Source organism: Saccostrea echinata, unplaced genomic scaffold (genome assembly GCF_033153115.1).
Source record: "Saccostrea echinata isolate AGI-Se365-2 ecotype Australia unplaced genomic scaffold, CSIRO_AGI_Sech_v1 ptg000022l, whole genome shotgun sequence".
Classification (NCBI taxonomy): domain Eukaryota; kingdom Metazoa; phylum Mollusca; class Bivalvia; order Ostreida; family Ostreidae; genus Saccostrea; species Saccostrea echinata.
The window spans coordinates 3880066-3904748 of record NW_026889771.1 but is presented as its reverse complement, the minus strand read 5'-3'; the positions used below and the strand labels follow the sequence as shown (position 1 = coordinate 3904748).

Here is a 24683-nt window from a genome sequence, read left to right as displayed (position 1 = left end):
AGTAAACTTCATTTCTGCTCAAATTTTAATTCATTCTGCTATTGCAGATTTTCCTCATAAAATTTCAATTTGCTCTGGTATTTTTGTCATTAAGACAAAGGAAATGTTTTCTGTGAAAGTCGAACAGTCCCTCAGGACTGAACTTTTTTAAAAATATTTGCAAAAATGAAGACTTAAAAAAAATCTGTCATATAGAGCAGTGAGACTTTATTAAGGTTTGGAATTCGTAACAAGGATGGGTGTATTTGGTTCAGAGTCTGATGTTTGGTGTCACGTGTCTACCTGTATTGATCAATTTATTCCCATGATGTGCTTTTTCCTACCAGTTAAATTAATGTGTTCTTTTTGGAGGTTTCTGCCTTTGTTAGATGAGATCTGATTGTTCAGGAACCAATAGCAGAAGCTTGTGATGTAATTAATTAAAGATATAAATAAGATAAAGTGGGATTTGATTTCTTCATAATCAAAGAACAAGGTTCACTTAGGGTCATTTTTTGCCCTGTAAATTTTTGAAAGATCAAAACTGCTCAGTTCTAGTTGAAAATACATTAAAAAAAAATTTCACTTGGACCCTTGGTTACTGCATATCTATTAAAAATAACATAATTTTCTAGCTAGTCCATGTTATGACATCATGAAATTGTGTCATTATCCTCAAATCTTGCAGATTCCTTCAAAAACAACTAAAAATTTATGCTGTTTTTCAATATTTTGCATAGACTCCAACCTCTGATCCAAAATGTTCAATTATATTATGAAAGAACTGTTTTAGAAGATTATAATCCATTTTACATTTTTTTGATTTGCTTGTATTGTAATTTGCTGATTAGGTACTCAAATACACCTGTTTTCTTGTATATTCAAGAACATTGCAATTTCACAAAGCCTGTTTTTCAATACCTGGACTCTCAGAGGAAATTTTTTTTTATAGGAAATGAAAGCACTAAGTCTTTATTTTATATTGATGAATGAAATGGGACATTGGGACATGGTCAGTTAATTAGTATATGGGCAGGGCCATTTTACAGATAAAGTCAACCTAGCTCTTTGAGGAAAATTGTGTAAGGTCATGGTCCATTTTATGTGCTACCTATAAACAACTTAAAGGGAAAGTTATTAATAAAATCTTGAATTTTGTCCAGTCAGCTTTGATGTTTTAAGTTTGTATGGCAGTAAATATTTTGTGGTTTTGAAGTTTTTGGAATTATAGTGAAGTATTAATGAAACTAATATTTGCTTAGGTAGTTCCTTGAACTTCTGACTCCTTGTATACTAGAATTGACTTTAAAGAATATTCATAAAGAAGCTGCATGTTAAATTAAAAAAAATCCCAAAAACTTGATACTAAAATATAATCTATAAAAAAAAAAACATTGGAAGCATTTTATTATATGAACTTAATATGTATATATTCTTAAAAGTCAAAGGCAAAATTATTATAGTACATGTACTTGTCTGCAGAGCAAATATCAAATATTTGAGATTGCCCAATTTCTATTTAGGATTTTCATTTTTTTTTTTATCAATAACATTCATATAGAGTATTAAAAAAGAGCACCTGTCAGATATAAGGCTCATATGGAGAAATATACAGACAGATAATGGATTGGTAAACTATAACTTTGTAATGATTTCTGTTAATGGGTTCCTTTGATGTTTATATTGACCATAATTTGTTATCCTGAGAAAGAAAAGTTATTCACTGTATTTGTCTGGGCTAACTGACAAATGCTGTCCTTAACTTAAGTTTCTTAAATCCTCTGCTCACTCATATAAAATATTGCTTTAACTCTTATGGTTTTCCAAAAGAAATGTATTTTATAAGTAAAATACAAACAATTATAGCACAGCTTGCTGGGCTAATTTGGACAAAAAAGACATTTCATCTAGGCAAATTATATTATAAAGGAATATAGACATTTATCTTAAGAGTTACCTCTCTTATCAGAGTATCAATGAACCTTAAGCTATCTTTATTCAAAAATCAATCCTTCTAAGCTGTCATTTGAAGTTCATAGTTGTTTAATGCAGTTGAAGTTAACTTTGCCTGAAAAGAAACAGAAGTCAATTTAAATAAGGTAGCAGAACATCCCTGCAAATCTTTTCATTTTTAGCTCTATATATAGTCAAGACATCTAAATAGTCATAGACAAGGAGAGCTTATACTGACATCCTTTGTTGTCAAAGTCCACCCTTCTGGAATCTATAAATAACTTTTTCAAATTTTTACTCTTCCAATAATTCTTGCCCATTTGAAATAAAACTCAATGGTTCCCTCACATTAGATTATACTTGCAGATGCTGCCCATAATTGCCATATATTTACATCCACTGTATATTATTTCCTTTATTTCTTATAAAAACCATTGCTGTTAATCAGTCCATAAACAACACTTAGCAAGCCACCTGCATAGATTTCTTAAACTATGGCTGTTCCATCAATTATGCATACTATGACATACACATCTATTATACAATATTTAACATATTTGAATTACTTTGAATGTTTTTTTTTTTTTAAAAAGATATAAATATAAACAATAAAATGTCTTTCTTTGATTGTTAGTACTGGAATTAATGTTGCAGCAATTGCAGAAAAAATTCACATAACCCACTTACGCGGGTTATGTATTTTTTTCTGCAACAGCTGCGACATTAATTCCTGTACTAACAACCAAAGAAAGCATTTTATTGTTTAAGTAGAATATTTAAATCAAATTTTTTTTCCATTGCTACAATAAATGTAGGCTTTATCAATTAAGGTATTTTTTTCTTGATTAATAATTTGTATATCTGTAAACAGTGTAGTAGCTGTGAAAAAAAGGAGGGAAGGGGTTTAAAATATTCAAAATTATTTAAGGGTTTTTAGCTGACTTTGACAAAGTTTAGATGAACTTGTGCTGTACCTCTGTATGGTCTTAGTTTTAGTGTCCAGGTTATAGTTTAAGGAGAAAGTCCATCCCCACTAACTGGACCAAATATCTAAATGGTAATCTTACATGAAAGTATAGTCTACCGGGATACTTTTAACATCCAGATTTGCTTTGGATGCTGGATCTGAAATAAATTTACCAGATGAGTGACTAAGTTAAAACTTTTTGGAGCAGGTCTTTTCCTCACATATTCATCTTAGCTTTTCAAATGCATGTAAAAAATATGCAGCATATATCACGTATTACTTATGCAAATAACCTTTAAATCAAGTAAAATCAAAAATCTATTATTCTTGGGATTGATTAGGGCCAGGAAGTTGTATTAAGATCAAAGTTAATTTATGTCCTAAAGAAAACTAGAATTAATGGTTCCTATTGCCTTGTAACCACTAATCATGTCCTGTCATCGTTAGCTGTGTTAGGCGATTAGAACTCATTTCCTTTTATGCTCTAACAGAATCACTCTATAATGATATAATAACACCTATAGCAATCACAATAGCTACAAATGACTACTATGGCACAACAGTCTGATTTCCCATTATAGATATTCAGTGCTGTCTCCGAGGGCCCTTTATAGCATTGTTATTGCGGCAAAGATAGGGTGGTCATGTACCGGCATTAGGGTATTGACTTCTTTAGAAGTTTCTCTGTCAGTGCTGTTGCTTATAAAGTGAAGATTATGCAAGATCCTTTCATTTTGCTGGGCTAATTTATAGCCAGTGTTTTTCATCCATATTTTAAAAACAGTCCTTGCATACATGTCTATCCTCCATCCATCTGTCCTTTCATCCAGTGTTTGTTAAGCACATTTTATGAGCTACTAATTTTTAGACCTGGTAGTTCTAAAGATAGTTTTATGAAACTACAATTTAATACTTGAACATCCTGTAAATATCAAGTAATCATTTCAATTGTAACCATGCAGAATATCCCCCTTTCACCTTGACTTCGAATTTAGGCTAGCTGGGCATTTTCCAGAATCATATGAAAGATTCATTCATATAACCTCAGAATCAGATACAATATATCATAAGGAGTTTTTTTGCCCCTGATGTTTTTTGATCTTCGTCTTTCCTTTGACCTTGAGATCAGTAAAAAAATTATACTAGGCAATTGAGTTAAGTCAGGGACCTATATACTAGTACAGTCCCTGAAACGTTCTACTTTCCCACTTGAACGGTGAGCGAACGCTGAACGAACGGTGAACGAACGCAGAGCGAACGGTGAGTGAACGATGTGTGAACGCTGAACGCAACTTGGTGAACGATGTGTGAACGCTGAACGGTGAGCGAACGCAGAACGCGAACGGAGCGCAAACGCGAACGCAAAGTGAACGGTGAACGAACGGTGAACGCAAGATGAACGATATATTCGGAATGCCTCTGATCTTTTCCTTGCATCGAAACTATTTTATTGTATTATAATGTCAGGTGCCAAAAAAAAAAAAAAAAAATAATAATAATAAATAATTAAACAAATTAATGAATGAATAAATAAGTCAATAAAATAAATTCTCCAAAATTGTCCTAAGAAAGACGATGCATGCACATTAAGTTTTTAATCACACGATTTTTATCGCATTAAAACATTGCAATTGTTGCCGAACGCTGAAGTATAAAAGATATTTTTTTTTAGTTGGAAAATTAAAATGTTTATTCTTATTTGATAACAAATCAGAGAAAACTTATGATTTATAGAATGAATTAAAGCGGTTGTAACTTATATTCATATATATATCTCCGTGTCAAGGCGATTTCGTGTAAAGTAATGAAAAAAAAATTAATTACATTTATACGCTCGTATTTTAGATTTTTAATACAATAATATATTATGTGTCATTTCTATTTTTCATTATGATTTATTGAGCAGACGTCCACATGTATCTCTAGATGGCCGTGATTATACATGTACTCGGGCAAGATGATACAAAGATACATATTCATATAATGTTATAAATTCAATTTTCAGAACATGATATTTAAGTAATATGGTGTTATAGTTTTTATTAAACAGACAAATGAGAGAGAGAGAGAGAGAGAGAGAGAGTACTATTCAGTTTTAGCCCCCCCCCCCCCCCCCCCCTCCTCCTTTCAGGCTTCACCAAATGTTTTGTACCTATATCAAACAAAAACTTTGAATTTTTTTCTAAATATATCAGACAGTGAAAGTAACTCTTTTTTTTTTTTTATCAACAAATCATATCCATTTGTTTGACAGTCATACTCGTTTTTATTTTCCTGCTTCAAGTTCACACGAAGTCCACGTGCTTGTCCTGTCAATCAAAATCATTCGACACTGTGCAGGTGTGAAAGTTTCGTCACATCGAAGACGAAGTGCGAGTATTTCCAACAAGTTATAACATTTATTTTTATCATTTCTAGATTTGATTCCAACATTTGAATAATAAATTAGTAAAATACATTGGGCATTAACACTTGAATGTGAAACATACTCTCTGCCAATTTCAAATACCACCGCCGACACGTGTACATTTTGATCTACTATTGTTTTGTGACTCTTTTAGATGCATGTTTGTTTTGAGACTGAAATTTTTGTTCTAAAAAGACCGTAGCTTTTTCTTTTTAAATGTTATTTAAAATATTCTGGAAATACGGTACTGACTAAGTCACCGATTTAGGGTGAAAGGGGGGGGGTATTAATCATATCGAATGGCAAACATATAAAGTTACGGTGAAGAAGGATTTTTTTCTCTATAGCTATAGACTTTACATATTACAGTAGAGAAATTCTGTAGTGCATTACATTTTAAATAAATATTTCCTTTAACCACACTATCATTTTAATTCGTTCTAAAGATAATAAATTAACAGGATATCCGCAGTACTATGTATAACTCTCAGAACTAGTTCTATTATATTTTCTGTTGTAATTGAAAAAAAAAGTAGTAGAAATAAATATTTTCGTAATTTTGCTGCGTAATTATTTGACTTGAATAATTATATCTCCATTAACGATTTGTCGTCTTTAACAAAAAAACAAAATGTTGCAGTGTTTGAAGTATTTGCACATTGCCCTTAGTTAAATTTAATATTTCAGCATCGTTCTACATAGGTACAGAATGTGCTTGTAACAACATTTATTTTCCAGAGTAATTTAATAAATAACCTAACAGCTAAGTTAGAATAATAAAAATATATATTGTAGATATTTTTCCTCATGAAATAATGATTCTTCAAACACGATATGTTAGTTAATAAATTTAAAAAAACCTGTAACTCCTTAACTACAAAAAGATAAGTCCTTTCACTTCGGAGTTCCGAATGACAATGAAAACTGAACGATAGGTGAACGCTGAACGCAAGGTGAACGCAAAGTAAACGGAACGAAGAGCAAACGCTGAACGCTTTGTGAACGGTGAACGCGAGCGCACGGTGAACGGTGAACGCAAAACTGTGAACGGAGAGCGAACGGTGAACGCACGCTGAACGAACGGTGAACGCACGCTGAACGAACGGTGAGCGAACGGAAAAATGGGAAAGTAGAACGTTTCAGGGACTGTATATAGGTCCTTGGTTAAATCATATCAGCCTAATGATCAATATCTCATCAAAAAAAATAAAAATGTCAAAGTTTGATTGGATAATTATTTAGTTGGGTAATAATTTAATGGTTGACAACTTTAACTGTTTGGAAGCTTAGTATAACTCAAAGTATCTTTTTAAAGTAATACAAGTACCAATCCATTAACCATTTGTGAAACGATGGAATTTTTTTTTTTTTTTTTTTTTTTTTTTTTTTTATCACTGTGGACATCACCAACAAAAATGTTCTCCATTTTTTTTAACGTGAACAAAGAAATTCATCAGAGATAATTTTATAGTTGTAAATTTAATTTCTATTACTTGGAAAGTGGATTTTAAGAAATGCCTGCATGTGTGGAAAGGGAAAACTTAATTAGACACAGATTAACTTATTTTTTATGAAAATAATTGTACCTATAATGAAAATACTTTATATGGTACATTGATTAATTAGTTTATTTTTAACATTATTTATAAAGAGATAGAAATATCCTAATTTGTATCTAAGAACAAACTGGGTGCAAATGTTTTCAGTCAATTGCTATAATAAATCAAAAATATTAGCAAGAGGCATTCAGGAAGTCAGTGTTTGTGACTTATATTGGGAAGTTATCTCTCTTATCAAAGGGTCAATACTCCTTCTATTTGAATATGGCCGGGGCATATACCTAGTATTTGTCATGTCTGTCTTCTGTCCTTTCATCCCTCACAGCATCCTACTGTCTTTCCGTTTGTCATGCTGCGTTAAGCTCAGTTTTAAAGAAATTGTTCAAGATGTATTAACTAAAATTCATACACTGATACATATTGGTGAGAGTTATTCAACAGTGCCATAATTTTTAAGCTCAGTTTCAAAGTAACTATTCAAGATATTTTTTTTCAAAACTCACACACTGATACATATTGGTGTGAACTATTCAACTGTGTTATCATATTTTGACCTTGACATTTCCTGTGACCTTGACATAACTTTCTCCAATTTTGCACTTAGCTAAGTTCAAAGAAACTAATTAAGATAGTTTTGTCAAAATTGTACACGAATATATATTGGTTTACCTTTTCAACTGTGCCATAATTTTCTGACCTTGACCTTCCCTATGACCCCACAATTCCTCATTTTGCATTTCTTTTCATGTTGCAATACAATATACCTTTAATGGGGGCATTTATGCCCTTTGGGTATATTTCTAGTTTTATCTGTATTAGAAAATTCACAAGAACTATTACATGAACATTTTTTTTTAAAAAGCAGATAATACAGTTGAACTTCGGTATATTGAACACGGATATATCAAATACATGGATATGTCGAACTCATTTTGAACTGGTTATTCCTTCAGTATTTTACCCTGGATATCTCAAATCCTTGGTTATCTCGAAGAATTTTCTTGGTCCTTTTGACTTCGAGATAACGAGGTTTGACTGTATGTTTAGGAAATCAAGTAATTTTTCAAACTATCTGCATAATTAGCCAACCAAACTTGAACACATTAGTCAACCAATCAGTTCAAATAATTTAAGTGGTATTTCACTAAAGAAGTGATATTTGTTTAGATAAACAACTTTATGTTTGGCCATTAAGCCACATAATTTGGTGAAAAATGAGAAAATGTAACTTTATAGTTTAATATAGTTTTTGAAGCATTCTAGAGATATATAATATGTTTCGTTACTGTAAAGTTTCTGTGAACAATTTCAGGAGTTTATTTTTACATTTTACACAATAAAAATTTTCTAATTAGATTTTTATTGAAAGAAATATTGAAAAAATAGCAATGTAACTCTTCTGTATAGGAGATAAGAAAATTTGTTTGTGTTATGTATCTCTAACCAATCAAATCAGTATTCCTGTTAACTCTTTCATTGCTATAAAACTTGTACTCCATAAGAACAAGTTGCATCATCATTAAGGGCATCATCCTAGCCAGTAATCAGAGCAGGGCTATTTGACAGAGGATTAATGGTTATAAGGAAGAATTATATGGTACGTTAGATTGAATTACAAGTCTGTCATATTCTAGCTAACACATTTTCTCTTTTCTCTGAGATTTAATACTCTCTGTGAGACTGCATTCTACAGAATTAATGTTTTTTCTGCCTAGGTTAAGACATTGATTTCTTTAGTCCATTTTAGACAGAATATATGTCAGTTTCTTACAAAATTGTTGATGATGTTACTTATAATCTGGAGAGTTGCAAGTTTGTCATATAATTCAAGATGAATGCAAAATGGACATCTGTCAAAATACCGTGTATACAGTATGTGCTAGCCTACACCCAAGTTCTTTGTATAAAATCCTCTGGAATATTTATTCCTCAACCTTGTAACAGGTTTGCTTTGCTCCATTGACCTTCTTATAAATGTCTGGGTCAAAGACCAAGGTCAGAACAAGTCCTTGTGTAAAATCCTTTGATAGAATGTACTTTTCTTCACTTGGCCTAGTTTGGCTCATACCTTACCTGAAAAGGGATGTGCAGTGACCTTGTGATCTTTTTTATAAAATTTTTGTCTGAAGTATATAATTTCTGCCATTGGACAAACCTGACTTATCTTCACCCGTAGATTGGTTTGATCAATTAGGGTATTATTTTTAAATCAGGTCGAAGGTCAAGACAGAAGAGATTTTGTGAAACTCCATGTTGGGTAGGATGGGGTGGGGTAGGGGGTAGACTACTTGCAGTTACATATTTTTGGTTGTCATAAAGTCAATAAGATTTAACTCAAAGCTGGAAAGGGGTTCTTGTTTTTCTTATTAAAAAAAATACAAGTAGCAAATTCTTACACAAAGAGGAAAGGTTTTCTGAGTCTGAATAAGTTTCTAACAATTATTGTCCTTTGCAAATCCGCTTTTACCCCAATGCCCTTTGCATTTATTAAAGGGGGGTTCTTTGAGATGGTCAGCATCTTAATGGCATCTAGTGAATTCTGATTTTTGTTTACTGAGCTATTGTTTGAGTTGCTTCTTGCCAATATGAACTTCAGAAAATTAAGGCATTTCATCTGTTCATGTGCATCAAAGCTTACTCCTGTCCTTAGTGTGAAAGTTTAATTATATGACTTAGACTTAATTAATTCTCTTCATGCATTGAATCTCCACATAAGGTGTCAACATGGTCTATCCCTTGGCTTCTATCATTTACAATTCTGGTGATGTTGTAGTCTTACCCTGTTCATTTCTGTTTCAATGGTCCTCCTACATGTGCTGTTTCTTCTTCCAGATTTCCTCTTTCTTGTTGGAGTCCATTTCATAGCTATTCTTGTTATGCTCTCTATACCTAAGCACATGACCCAAATATCTCCTGCTTTTTTTTTTGTTTTATTATGTATCAGTGATTTACCTGTGAAATATTCAATGATTTCATGTACAAAATTAATTGCATGTATTTCTATTTTTATGTATGGCTATTTGTAGGTGCTGGAAGCAATGATTGGATGGTTGTTGGGGTGTTGTCATGGCGCCTGGATTAACAACAGAGCCTGGCCCAAACACCACAGCCATCAGTAACATAGGTAAGTTGGCACTCAGATGTTCCTCTTTTTGAGCAAATGGCTCTTTCTTTTAAGCTATTTTACCACCAGCATATGCTATAACATCAGAGAAACCATTTCCAAGGATATATCATATCAAGTTATTTGTTCATATCTGCTCTGCGTTCATCTACCCAATTGTAGACGTCTTTAAAACTTGAAGGTAACTATCTAATGGTAAAGGGTATGTAATCACATCTGAATCCAAAAAGCTGCTTTAATTAAGGAATGAATTTACTAGCTACTCAATTTATATGGTATAAACTGGGTTGGGGCAGTTCACGATTTATGTACATAAAAATATGTAAACTGTTCCAACCCAGTTTATACCGTATAAATTGAGTAGCTATTAAATTCATTCCTTATAATTTAATTTTCATTCATTTAGTATAAGAAAATAAGATGATTGCCCTTAAAAATGACTTTAAATTGTACAAAATTTAAATGTTATGTCAGACAGATTGGTTCATTTTTTGACACAAGTCATTGTGACATAGGCAGCACAGTTTTAATGATATAAAGTAAATTTTTTATCCAGTCAAATGACTCGTTACAACCAAAATTAAATTATTTCTATTTACAATGTTTGACTGTGGCTTATTAAGTAAAATATCCCAGCTTGCATTGGCCAACAAACTTTTTTTGAACACAGATGTCATTTGACTTTCTTCGAAAAAATAACTGTGTCAATTAAGTAAGGTAGTAGACAGACCACAGTCTTCATTTAATGTGTTAATTTTGTTTATCATAGCTGTAGAAATGTATAAAAAAACTAGAGCAGAGCTCGTTGCAAAGCAACGAGTAGGTCTTCCGTTGGAGCTGCGAACAGGAAGAAGTGACCTTGAGTCAAGGTCATGCCACATTCTAAGGTTATAAGCAATCTTGTAAGGGGTATCAACTTGCAATGTCTCACCAGTAGAAAGACAGTTAAGGAATGTTGTTTCTCCGTTGATGACCTTGAACTCGTTCAAATGACCTTGCATCAAACCATGACACATTCTGGTTATAAGCAAACCCCATCTATGTGTTACCGACTCGACAAGTTAACACATGTTCTTTCAGACCATTCATCCAGTCAAAACATTCTTTCCTTAGTGACCCTAAATTTAATCAACAAAGCCGTAGGAACCGAGGGAGGGGGGGGGGGGCGTGCCCCCCAATAATTTTGCCGATATATAGATTACTATAGTAGACATAGGTACTATAGCTTGTGCCACCTCAATAGAAACGTCTGATAACCTTCTTTTTTTTTTTTTGCTTGTCAAAGAATTTTTGGTAGTTGGTGACCTTTTTTTGCTTGTCAGGAAATTTATGGTAGTAGTGCCCCCTCAACTGTCAACTGAAAATGTATGGCTGTGCCCCCCCCCCCCCCAAAAAAAAAAAACCCCTGAATTTGCTTCCTGATCAAGGCAATGATACACTCTGTATGATATCAGCGATACCCTTTTGTGTGTTTCGCAGTTGACAAGTTCACAGTTTGCATTTATTGCATGATAGTGAGGGAGACATGAAGATTTCTTCGCCCATAAAAAATCATATTCCCCGAGGGCAACTTGGAGATTTCTTCGCCCATGAAAAATCATACTCCCCGAAGGCAACGCCCGAGAGAAATATGATTTTTCATTTGCGAAGAAATCTTTATGTCTCCCTCACTATTATGCTATAAATTGTTTATAATACCGAATTAACCAAAATGCAGGAATTACAAAGGAGATCCAATGAATAAAGCAAACATGCATTTGATGAGAACGATATGAAAGAGATGCAAGTTACAGGTACACCAATAGCCTCGTTTCATTAAAAAAAAATCCTACGTGACAAGTTTGTGTGATCACACCAGTAACATTCAAACACCATTACATTTTTACACATTTAAATCGACACAATCAATCAACGATAATATGCTGACGGTGCGACCGTTGGGCGAGTGCATTGTTCACTTAATTTTAAGATCCGCCTCTTCAAACAGCACGAGACATTTGGAACGTCTAGACTGTGACGTCTCATGACGTATGTTAGCTGTATTTCCATAAACGAATTTTGAAAAGTGCAAACATTTTAATAAAGAACGTTTAATCTAATATCTGTATGCAATTCCATTAATTAAGGTGATTTTTTGGGGTGAATTTTAAGTTGTTGTTACCGCGCGAACGAAGTTAGCAGCGTCGCTATAAACAATCTAACTCCTCACTCGTTTAATTGTGACGTCACAATCGTGAAACACGACGTTTTGTTGCAGGGCAAACATGATGGACACGTGACTTTCTCGGCCAATCAAATTCTATTTTACTAGTGATTTTTCACTTGTAAGCTAGTTTTCACAGAGGTATAATAAACGTTTTTTTTAGACCATACATCGAAATAAATTATCATAATTTCTATAGTCGTAATTTATTAGGTTCAACTCACTGCTTTAAAGGATCATTGTAAATGTTTTATGCCCAATTTGGATACTGAACAACATGTGATTTTTGAAACACTGATGCCCCCATATGGCATCTTATGGCAAAAGTTAAAAGTTTCTCAAATGCAAGTCAAACTCCATGGTCAAGATCAAAAGATAAAAAAAAAATGCTATTACCCAAATAAAGGTCTTGAACAAAGAATATACTGTGAAATATATACTTGTATGAAAGCCACAGCAGCAACAGTTTAAAAGTTATGGCCAAGGGTTAATTTCTTTAAAAGGTCAAACTCCAAGGTCAAGGGAACATAATTGTTTGTACTTGAGGGAAGGTCTTAATTGTTACAAGGAATACACATGTGGTATTAAAAAAGCCTTAGCACCAACTGTTCAAAAGTTAAAACCAAGGTTAAAGTTTTTCAAAAGTAGGACATAATCAAAGGTCAAGGTAAAATGGTCAAAATTAAAGGTATACAATGACAGGCCTTGTCACAAGAAAATTACCTATGTAATATAAAAGCCCTAGTACTAGTCATTCAAAAGTTATTGTCAAGGCTAAAGTTGTTTAAAAGTTGGTCAAACTCCAAGGTCAAGGTCAAATGGTCAAACATATTTATACCCAAGGAGGAGACTTATCACAAGGGATACAGATGTGAAGTATAAAAGCCATAGCACCAACTGTTCAAAAGTTTTGGCCAAGGTTATAGTTTGGTAAAATTTTGCGAAAGAGGATCAAACTCCAAGTTCAAGGTCAAGAGGTCAAATATGTTGGTACCTGAAGGAAGTCCTTGTTACTAGGAATACACATAAGAAATATGAAAGCAGTAGTTCCAACCAATCAAATTTTATGGGCATAGTTAAAGTTTTTGCGCACAAAGAGGCTAACACAGTCTAACAGACAAATAGACAGGTGGACAGGACAAAAACTGTATGCCCCCCGGATCTTCGATTACAGTAGCATAATAAAATGTCGGCGTCTTTGGGTTTTCGCATTGGCCTTAAATCTGAAAATCCAACGGATTACAAGGTGCATTACGATACGCTTTCACATCATGTTCTATAACCCAGAGCATATTGTCTGCAAAGATAAATATTTAATTCAGTATTTAATTAGCTATGCATAATTACCTATGTTGTTTTAAAAAGGAAATATAAAAAAAAAATATTTGTTTTATATTTTTCGATGTAGAGATATACAGAAAATGTTTTCCAATTTTAAGTCCTATCGCAATACACATTTAAAAAAAAGTGTGTGTTGGAGGGGGGGGGGGGTCATTACATTTTTGCTGGGATTCGCCTATGTATGATCGTAGAGAAACAAAGAGTGGGGAGGGTGCAAGCAGCAACTAAATCAAAATTTACATATTAAAACTACAACAAAAGACTATTTTCAGAAGGTCTGCCCCCCCCCCCCCCCCCCGTACAATCCGTACAACGGACCTGTGAGAAAAATACTGATCGTACATTCAGAGTCCCAGGGCACCAGGAAAGAGTGGCAAAAAGAGAATATCGGTTTATTTCAGTCTATAAGTCGAATCAAAATATCTTTTCCTCAAGAGTCTTCTTTCTTTGAGTTCTTCCCAGTGATCGTGGGGGGGGGGGGGGGGGGGATCCTGTCCACAAGTACCTGTGGAAATTTCTTGATACATAAACAGAATTTAAAAGCATGTATTAGACATCTTTTGAAGGGGAGAGGGCACGGCCGTAATTAAAAGTTATATAGAGACTAGGAAGGAATGAACTTTCATTAAATTTTGGTTAAGAACTATTACCTAAACTCTTCACTTTAATTCACATTTTCAATTACAGATTCTTGTTTTTAAAAAGCTATACATGTACATTTATATGTATCTATTAGATGCATAAATTATGTTATTAATCATTTTATCTTAAAGGAAAAGTAAAAATCTCAATCAAACTTGTTCCGCATATTATGCTCTCTGATTCATTACTCAACAGATGCTTCATATACATGTAAGAAGGGAAGACTGCAGGTGTGATAAATTCACAGCATGCAGCTCCAGCCTTAATTCCAACTTTGTTCCAAAATATTATTATTCAACGCGAAAAATTAGAATTAGCCGATAGAATTTTGAATCACTTCGGAAATGCTGCCGTAACACCAGACTGAGTTCACAATATCGAGAGATTTTGATTGACAGGTGTAGCGCCGTTGTGCATGGATTTCGTGTAACTATACATGTACTGCAGATTGTGGTTGAAAATAATAAACAAACAGATCTAAAGAAAAGATATTGTATACTGTACATGTATTTGTTAAGAACCAGTTCATTCATGAAACGAATTTAGTCGTATTATGTGGGCCCATGTTAGATTTGGCAGGTTGATTTACTAGTAGAAATTCAATGGACCACCGTCATTTAGGGTATTCCGAATCACCCCGCACATCGCGACTCTCGGTAATTTACCTTACCGCTGTACCTCGCACGACACATGCACAGGTGTGACAACCAAACAGTCATTATTAGTAAGGTCGATACTTATTGCATACAACAAATAAAGAGGTAAACATAATGCGTTAACTAAAAGAATTAATTATTTTAATTCATTAACTTCCTATCCTTTTCGAAGAAAATGCCCGTCTAGAAACGTATTTCTCATCGATGTCGTGGCGTTGTTGGTGGATGAAACATGGCATATAAGGTATCGATAGAACGGCAATTTTATAAGCTTTTGTGAGTATTATTTGTTTTTTATAACACCTCAAAAATATACTAGTTATGGCCGCATTTGTAGCCCCCTACAGTTTCGAACCACGTGTGCACATGCCCCTAGCCAAATAAATTGCACACGCTACATGTATACTTGTTATATGTCAGATTATTATTTTTTTTATAACATTGTTTTTCTTAAATGCAAGGGGTATGAAAGTAATGATTTGACAAAGCAAGAGCTATAATAAGACTATCCCGGGTCCCGGTATACACTTGATCAGTGTTGATCAATGTTCATATGTACGAGTACACGTATGCAAATAATTCGATAGCTTTTGAAGATTTCAACATACATTTTTGTAACACGCATATTTGTAATAACCACTTTATATACAAAACAAAATTTCATTCTCTTATATGGTAATATGGACGTCGTAATAGATCTGACTGAATGCTTGACATGCCTGTTTCAAAAACGTTTCCTAAGTTATCTTAAGATATGCCTAAGTTATAACTTTAGAAGTTCCTAAGATTTATCACAGCTGTATCGCGAAACAATCTTATCTAAAAAAAAATTTATAAGTCATTTCTTAAGTTTTGCCTTTAAGGACTAATAAAATAACATTCCCGCTATATACAACTCTCAGTATGGTATATATTTTTAGATTCAAAAAGGAAGGGTGCGAGGATTAGGGATTGCCCCCACTTTTAAAGGATTTGGACACAAGTATGCTTAACTTTGCGAAGTGTTTTGCTAGATCTAAGCATTCACAGACACACCCTTTCAAGCCATCTTCCCTTCCGAGCACACGATATTTGTATTTTAATTTTTAAACATTGTTCTAGGCGTTATACATTTACTTTATTTTGTTCTTATAAGGTATCTACATGTAAATAAAATTTTAAAATGAATGCTTCGTAGCGAACACATGCGAGTTTATATTTTTCAAACAATCTTTGCCAATTACTACACTGCATGTACACGCTAGTTGTTTGTGCGGTGTAGAGCAACAATGTATTTCAACATCGAGGTGCCCGCGGCTCTCTGTGGCCACATGTATGTAAACGAGGACTGGACTACAACACTTAAAGACACAAAGCGGCAGAGACGGATGAAACTGTTTGCTATATTACAAAGACTTGAATTATAGTACATGTATATTTGAAGGAATTTTTATTTATGTTAATGTTTATTTAATTCTATAAATAATAAATGGACATTCACAAGAGTGGTGGTAAAAATAATATGTGCGTAGAATGCGTAGTAATTACAATTATTTACCGAAGCCCCCATTCAATTACAATTGCAGATGAATTAAAATACAACAACACGGGATAGAGCAATACTTTTTTTAAATGTATTGTTGCGTGAACAGACAAAAACAGCGATTAAAATTCAAAATGATTTTTATGCACCAGTGTTTGGAATTAAGATTATAAAAGATCGGTAAAGTAATCTTACTGATTCGATATAATTAAAAACATAACTTTCCATTAATTAATAGCTCTTTGTACAAAATTGACATTATACGCGATCACAAATACTAGCTTTGTTTATGGCCACAGGTGGCTAGTACACTGGTGACCTCGATCAACAGCGTGGGATTCGCGCGTTGGGTTACATAACTAAACATCGAGCTGAACATGGAGACCTAATATGCATACAGCTAATGATCGTGAATTATTCAATGCATACAGTTTAAAATCGCTTACAAAGTTTGTTGTAATAATAAACGTAGAAAGATAGATTTAATATTCTCCGTTTTTGAACACTATTAATCTAATTTAAAAAAGAAGAAAAGAAAGACTAGTTGTAATAAATAATTTAATAGTGAACCATAAACCACGTTTTAAACCTTATTAAAAAGAAAATTAACATTAAATACCGCAGGGTATATTATTGATAGCAAGTCTGTTTAAGTTATACACATGAAGAGGTCTGATTTCCTTGCCGAATGAAAAACGTTACCTGTTTACCTGGCCTGCTTTCTAATACGTATTACGCAATACCCATGGTATACTCGAACAAAACAACATTTTCATTAGATCAAAAAGGTGTAAAAGAACAATTTTGTTCCCAAGATCCAGATCGAAATGTTTACCGTTTTTGAGTTATAAAGCAAAAACTTTTAAGGGCCCAAGATCCCTAATCATAGGGGCCAGTCCCTTTTAAATAGTATAATATGAAAGCCCTTGCAATTATGCACAACTTTTGTTCTACATGTCTTAACAAAATATTTCTAGTTTTCAAGATATAAAGGAAAATATGTCAAATTTTTTGCTGTTTTCCGCGTTCTAACTTTTGACCCCTCTCTAGCGCCATTTTTAATGCAAAAATCAAAAAACAAAAACCGATGTGCACAACTTCAATGCTTCCTCTTTTCAATTTCAAAGGGTTTTGTGCTCCAATTATAACCATTTCTGAGCCTTTGTCTGGAAATGGGAGGCATGCGAAATTCAATCAAAGGGGAATAACTCGTGAACAGAAGGTAATTTCTGAATTGTATTACGGTATTCTGACAGTGTTTTGTAAAGTCTAAAAGCTCTGAAAATTTGAACAAAATCTGTTTAAAAATGAGGAAGATATGAAGCGTCAAAGTTGGCGTCTAGGAAAAAAAAAAAAAAAGAATAATCTTAATCATCACAATCAGTAGAAGGTCTTCCGTTGGAAACGGAAGACCTTAAATATTCCTAAAGATGAAATAAAGTCATCAATTATTATTTCTGATTTGTTCTCCTGAAGGCAATGCACGCTTTACTCTTTGATTAAACATTGCCTTTTAATCAAACATCTGTTACAGCATCAGCTTTTCCCTCACTCTTAAATCAAAACTGAGATTTAAAAGATAAAATCCAAGAATGCATCATTACATTTACTAGTAAAAGGAGAAAATTGATTTTAGCTTCCAGATCGTCCTTCAAATGCTAAAAATAGAGTGTTTCTAAATTGATCTTTATGCACATGGCATCTGTATGTAGATCATACTCATAGTTTCTGAAGAGTTCCATCTATATAATACATAGAGTTTGTACAACAACCAATAAAAAATAATTTACTTCCACAATTCACATGGATGAATATGTACTTGATATATATTTAGCTCATACCTGCGGTGCTTTCAACAGCAAAGCCGCTAAGTAAAGCTGCGATCTTGAATGCGAAGCTAGCTTAACTGCTACATAGGGAGAGCTTGCATAAATATTTAATGCTAAGTACCAAATCCAAGATGGCCTCCTTAGTTACAACTTCGAAGCATACAAAATTTTAACAAAAGGGGGGGGGGTATTTCCTACATCTTATTGATTTTAATGTAAATTTACATATGTATTTTCACTTGAAATAAACTTTTTTGTTCCAACAATAAATTTTTACTGATACATCTTTATTCAAAATCTAACACTTAGCAGCTAGACTAGCTGTTCGTTCAATAGAGATAGATATCTACCACCTAACTGCTAGGTTAGCAGCTACTCTGTGCTGTTGAACGCAGCCCAGGGGTGCATATTGCATGTTGGATAAAGCCAAGCTTTATTCATCAGGTATTGCTTTATCGTAATCTTCTAGTTTGAACTACTTTTGACACAGTCCTTAGCTTCAATACTTGAAAGTGATATATTTCCTGAGACTTTTCTTTGTGAATGTTCTTGTATTATAAATCTAGTTGTACTGTGAGCACTGAGCTCACAAAATGATACCCCCCCCCCCCCCCCACCTCCCATATGATTATAATGGTAAAGTCCATGTTTTGCTATGGGAGACCCGAAATAAGTGTCAGACCAAAAAGTAAAATAAGAGATGCACAATGGCAATATGTAATAAAGATTCTGTGAAAATATCATTAATTTTATTCAGTGGTATAGGCAGAGTTGCAGATAAGAGAAGGGTACCCCTCAATATTATAGAAAGAATGGCAGTGTCTATGTTTTGATATTTTATTTACCGGTACATTTTGTTGAAATAAACGAACAAGAATGCACTACTGATTTGAATCCCCAGTTGCCCAAAATTGTCACAATTTTCATTCCCAACCTCATTGTGATATCACAACAGTGGGAGTTTCTTGGTGAATATTAATACACATAAGTGTACACAAAAAATGGTATCAAAATCAATTTCATTGTTGGTTAATTGTGTGTGTGTGTGTGTGTGGGGGGGGGGGGGGCTCTAAATGTAATTTTTATTGCAGTTTACTACTTCTAGAAGCCTGGAGTGTTTTGGCCCCAGATAAGTTTTTGGTTAAAAAAAGAGGATTTACTGTTTTGTTTTGGCCCCAGATAAGTTTTTGGTTAAAAAAAGAGGATTTACTGTTTTACCAGAATTATTAGTTTATGTATATAATGCAGTTAGGAGAGTCTGATTATGGATTTACCACTGATTTATTAAGCAAAGGTATGATTTACATTTTACATTTATTTTGCACAATTTTGCGGAAGTAAATGCTTTGGTTTTGATTTTGGCCAGAAGCTTTATTTAGGGTAGCTAGTTCTTTTTCTTGGATCAACATTTGTGCAAAATGCAGTAGCTTATCTGAAGTAAAGTGTATGAATTATTGACATTTGTTAACTATATTTCTGAGCAACCGGTTTTGTTGGATCCAGGGATAAAATATGTGTCCCTAGAATGAAGGTTATAAAGTAGCATTGTCTAAAGTGGTAGTAAAACATATACATACAAATATCTTGATACAATTTTAATATTGATATGTCACCATGCATTCAGGTAGCATTTAAACTCATTAGCTCTTAAACTAATGAGCTCCTTATCTAAGTAATTTATTGTATATGAATGAAAGCCATGCATGACATCAAATGATCAACATTTTGTCCAGCTGGACTACTTCTGCATTAAATTGTCTAACCTTGATCAATAAATTACTGTGCAAATACCCGAATTCTCTTTAAAGAAAAATTGCAATGGCCTCTAAAAGATTATGAATGGAGACATAACTATTACATTGATAAATTTATACCAAGTTTTTTTTTCAAAAAAAGGCACTAAACTGTATTTCTGCTTAGTTCACGCCACTGCATACTAGAGAGGGTGTTAAATTTTGAAATTTATTTCCCTTCTTTTTAGCTTTCTGACACTATGATGAAATATTTTTAGATAAATGTATATTGTATTTTCATCATTTATGCAGTATAATTAAAGAATAAATTTTAATTGAAAAAAAAATTACATTTTTGGAATACAGCTGTTAACCTCAGTGCAAAGGACAAGGGTAAAGCACAAAATTTTGAGCATGCAACTGTTGATAAAAAAAATAATATAGATAATAAAATTTTGATTATACAATCTTACAATATTTAAAAATTATACATTAAAAATTCATTATGTAGTATTTGGGATATAAATGTAGGCCATAGCCTTTAATGGATTAACCCCCCCTCCCCTTTCGACGTGATTATCAACAACACTTTACAGGTAACAAGTTAGAATAACTGTACCTGACCCCGCCGCGGTGTAAACACAGTCACAATTCATACCGCGATCAAAACCTGCAACGGTGTAACATGGAAAGGATTAACAAACCACAAAGGGGACGCAGTCTAATACGGGATCCGCGTTGACTGTACTGTAAGAGAATAATATAATTTAAGTTTGAAGTTTTTTAATAAAGATTTAAAAATTGGAACCACAGATATGCCTTATTGAGACTTGTTCTTTTCATTTTCACCCTGTGGGTCTAATTGGGGTAAAAAAAAAAAGATATCATGTGATATATGATTATTTCCAGTTTCAGGGTGTGGGGATGCCTCAGGAGGAGGTGTGACCCCATATACCATTTAATGTACGAGGGGCATTTGAAAAGTTCTGAGAACTGTTTGCTAAAATATTAACCATTTCACGAAAGTTAATAAGTTTGATACCGTTGAAAAGAGCTGGAAAATTTGCACTTATATTAATGTCATTTTCTTATATTTATAACGTAATAACTCCAAAAAATGATGTCAGAATCTTGAATGTTTAGAGTAGTGAAAAGTCGCGTTTTTTGTCTACATGAGAACATCGAAAAAGTGCTGTCAAAAGCTTCTTTGAAAAGATATTTCAAAGAAAATTTGCATGAAGGTAGAGTAACACTGTAAGAATGGTACGGTAAATCAGCAGTTCCATATTTTATTTATTTTTTTACTTGGTTAATAAGCACAGTAATGTTATCTTAGGCGTTCATAGAAGATTTTTATTTAAATGATGTAGCTGGATTTTTAGTCTATTACATAGCTCTCCACAATAATAAATAAAAGATATTTTATATAAAACTGAAGTGTAACAATGCAGTTTTCCACAAATGTATCTTGAGTATCAGGACTCTTACCATTTACGACTAAAACGTACAAAAGTCTTCCCCCAAATTTGTTTCTGTGTGTATTTTTTCATATTATTTCAACTTCGGCAATCCAAAACTCACTATTGCTTTTGACTTTCGACTCAAAAAAATAAATACGAGTCTCATTGCTATGTATAATCTTATTTATATTCCATGATTTAAAATTTTCGAACATTTTCGAACATATCAAGTTATGATGGGGTTAGAACTACACCGGCACCATTTTGGTTTTTATGAGAAAATATAGGACACCCTTAGCTTAACCTCTCTTGAGCTTTAATCGTTCCCACAAAATTGGTTAAAACACCTGACGAATTAATGCCAGCAAATTCTGTAACACCGTCCACTATTCTCCTGTGATTGTAAACTTTGTGATTTTCTCAAAGCAGCATCTTTTTTACCCAATATTTTGCATGAGATTCGATAATAACAATGCTATGTTTGACACACTCTTAAACCACCTTAGAACTATAGGAGCTCCTAAATATATCTCCATATGATACACTGAAGTCTATGTAAACATTCTTCCAGCTGGCAGTTGTATCCATTAGCATGCATCGAGTAATGAACAAAAGTTGACTTTTTTTTTACTTCACTGAAATTGTGTCTCTTGTTACATCATTTTTACGGTCAGTATGCTTGCTTGACATTCGAGATTCTTCATTTTCGGAGTTATTACGTCATAAAAATTACAAAGTGACGTCACAATATGTGTATATTTTTGTGATCTGTCCAATATGATATCAAATTCAGTAATTTCTGTTAAACGGTTAATATTTTATCAAATAGTTTCAGAACTTTTCAAATGCCCCTCATATCATAATATAAAGATCTTTATTGACTTTCAATTTTAATTAAAGCTATTTAATTATTTCCTGTTCTAAGGAGTGGGGATGACCTTTCGGACTTGGTTGAAAGGCCTACTAAGTAACTTGCACATGAGACACAATAATCTTTGACCCTTTTCAAGCAATAGATATCTAACTATTTACAATTCAGATCATTTACCTGTGTTGCCTTTTAATGACATAATGTTCTTACAGCCAGTTACTGGTACTTAACATCAGGATGAAAAAAAATACCCATTTCAGGTATTCAATGTTTAACAACCATATTTTGTACCTTATAAATGAATGGTCCGATATTTTAAATCATGGTAGCATTTTGAAGGTACGTGTGACATGTATCAAATAAAAATAATCCACCATTGGAATGATTAAATTTTGATTATTGTCCAATTCATTGCACCTTGAATTTTGCATTGAAGTCTATGGGCAGCACATGTGTTATATATTAAGATATTGTAAAAAGTATAATTTGAACTTCATAGAAATCTCTTGGTGAAAATATGCATATAAACTCCTTCTTTATTAAAATATTAAATAAAGTGAATCATTTTCCACAGATATTTTGATGAAGTTAATTTTTTTTTCTTTTGTTTAAGGTGCAAAATGGCTGGCTTCTTAGATGTTATTAGTCGTGAATTTCGGTCATATTTCACTTTCATCGTTATCTAGCAATACATATTTAACTAGTTTAAAATGATTCAAAATTGTTCAATATCCCTTCATTATACATTGAATACCTTAAAACATGCTATGAATTCCTACTGATTAAACATCATAAAAAATAACCCTGCATTTTAAATACTTAAATAGCAGTACATTAGGTGCAGGTCTTGAAATTTTCAAAGAGGCATTCATGTATTTATAATACAATATTACATACATTTTTATGCCCCGCCATGAATATGGCCGGGGCATAAAGTGTTTGTCATGTCCGTCTTCCGTCCTTCTGTCCTTCCGTCACACTTTGCGTTTAGCTCTGTTCAAAGCTCAGCTTCAAAGAAACTATCCAAGATATTTTTATCAAACTTCATATGCTGATAGATATTGATGAGAGCTATGCAACTGCATCAACATTTTTTGACCTTGACCTTTCCTTTGACCTTGACCTCACTTTTCTTAAATTAGTGTTTAGCTCAGTTTTAAAGATGCCATTCAAGATGGTGTAATCAAACTTCATATGTTGATACATACTGATGTAAGCTATTCAACTGCATCAACATTTTTGACCTTGACCTTTCCTTTGACCTTGACCTCACTTATCTTAAATTAGTGTTTAGCTCAGTTTTAAAGATACCATTCAAGATGATGTAATCAAACTTCATATGTTGATACATACTGATGTAAGCTATTCAACTGCATCAACATTTTTTGACCTTGACCTTTCTTTTGACCTTAACCTCACTTTTTCGCTCACCTGAGCCAAAGGCTCAAGTGAGCTTTTCTGATCAAAATTTGTCCGTTGTCTGTCGTCGTTGTCGTTGACGTTGTCGTTGGCGTTGTTGTTGTAAACTTTTCACATTTTCATCTTCTTCTCAAGAACCACTGGGCCAAATTCAACCAAACTTGCCACAAAGCATCCTTGGGTAAAGGGGATTCAAGTTTGTTCAAGTGAAGGGCCACGCCCTCTTTCAAAAGGAGATAATTAGGAATTAGTGAAAAAATAATGGCATCATTTAAAAATCTTCTTCTCAAGAACCACTGGGCCAGGAAAGATGAAACTTATGTGGAAACATCCTCAGGTAGTGTAGATTCAAGTTTGTTCAAATCATGACCCCCAGGGGTAGGGTGGGGCCACAATGGGGGATCCAAGTTTTACATTGAAATATATAGGAAAATATCTTTAAAAATCTTCTTCTTAAGAACAGTAAAGCCAAGATTGGTCATATTTATATGGAAGCATCCTCAGGTAGTGTAGATTCAAGTTTGTTCAAATCATGACCCCCGGGGGTAGGGTGGGGCCATAATGGGGGATCGAATTTTTACATAGAAATATATAGGAAAATATCTTTAAAAATCTTCTTCTTAAGAACAGCAAAGCCATGATTGGTCTTATTTTCATGGAAGCATCCTCAGGTAGTGTAGATTCAAGTTTGTTCAAATCATGACCCCCGGGGGTAGGATGGGGCCACAATGGGGGATCCAAGTTTTACATAGAAATATATAGGAAAATATCTTTAAAAATCTTCTTCTTAAGAACAGTAAAGCCAAGATTGGTCATATTTATATGGAAGCATCCTCAGGTAGTGTAGATTCAAGTTTGTTCAAATCATGACCCCCGGGGGTAGGGTGGGGCCATAATGGGGGATCGAATTTTTACATAGAAATATATAGGAAAATATCTTTAAAAATCTTCTTCTTAAGAACAGCAAAGCCATGATTGGTCATATTTTCATGGAAGCATCCTCAGGTAGTGTAGATTC

At 33.3% G+C, this 24683-nt stretch overlaps 1 protein-coding gene across 1 annotated transcript in view; it reads left to right on the top strand.

Annotated features, from left to right (window-relative positions):
- LOC133190245 (receptor-type tyrosine-protein phosphatase epsilon-like) overlaps positions 1 to 24683 on the top strand; it is a 91683-nt gene that overhangs the window by 7389 nt on the left and 59611 nt on the right. Inside the window, exon 2 of the mRNA XM_061325754.1 lies at positions 9892 to 9989. Coding sequence (XP_061181738.1) covers positions 9932 to 9989 — 58 coding nt within the window. The 5' untranslated portion in view covers positions 9892 to 9931. The remainder of the gene's footprint in view (positions 1 to 9891; positions 9990 to 24683) is intronic.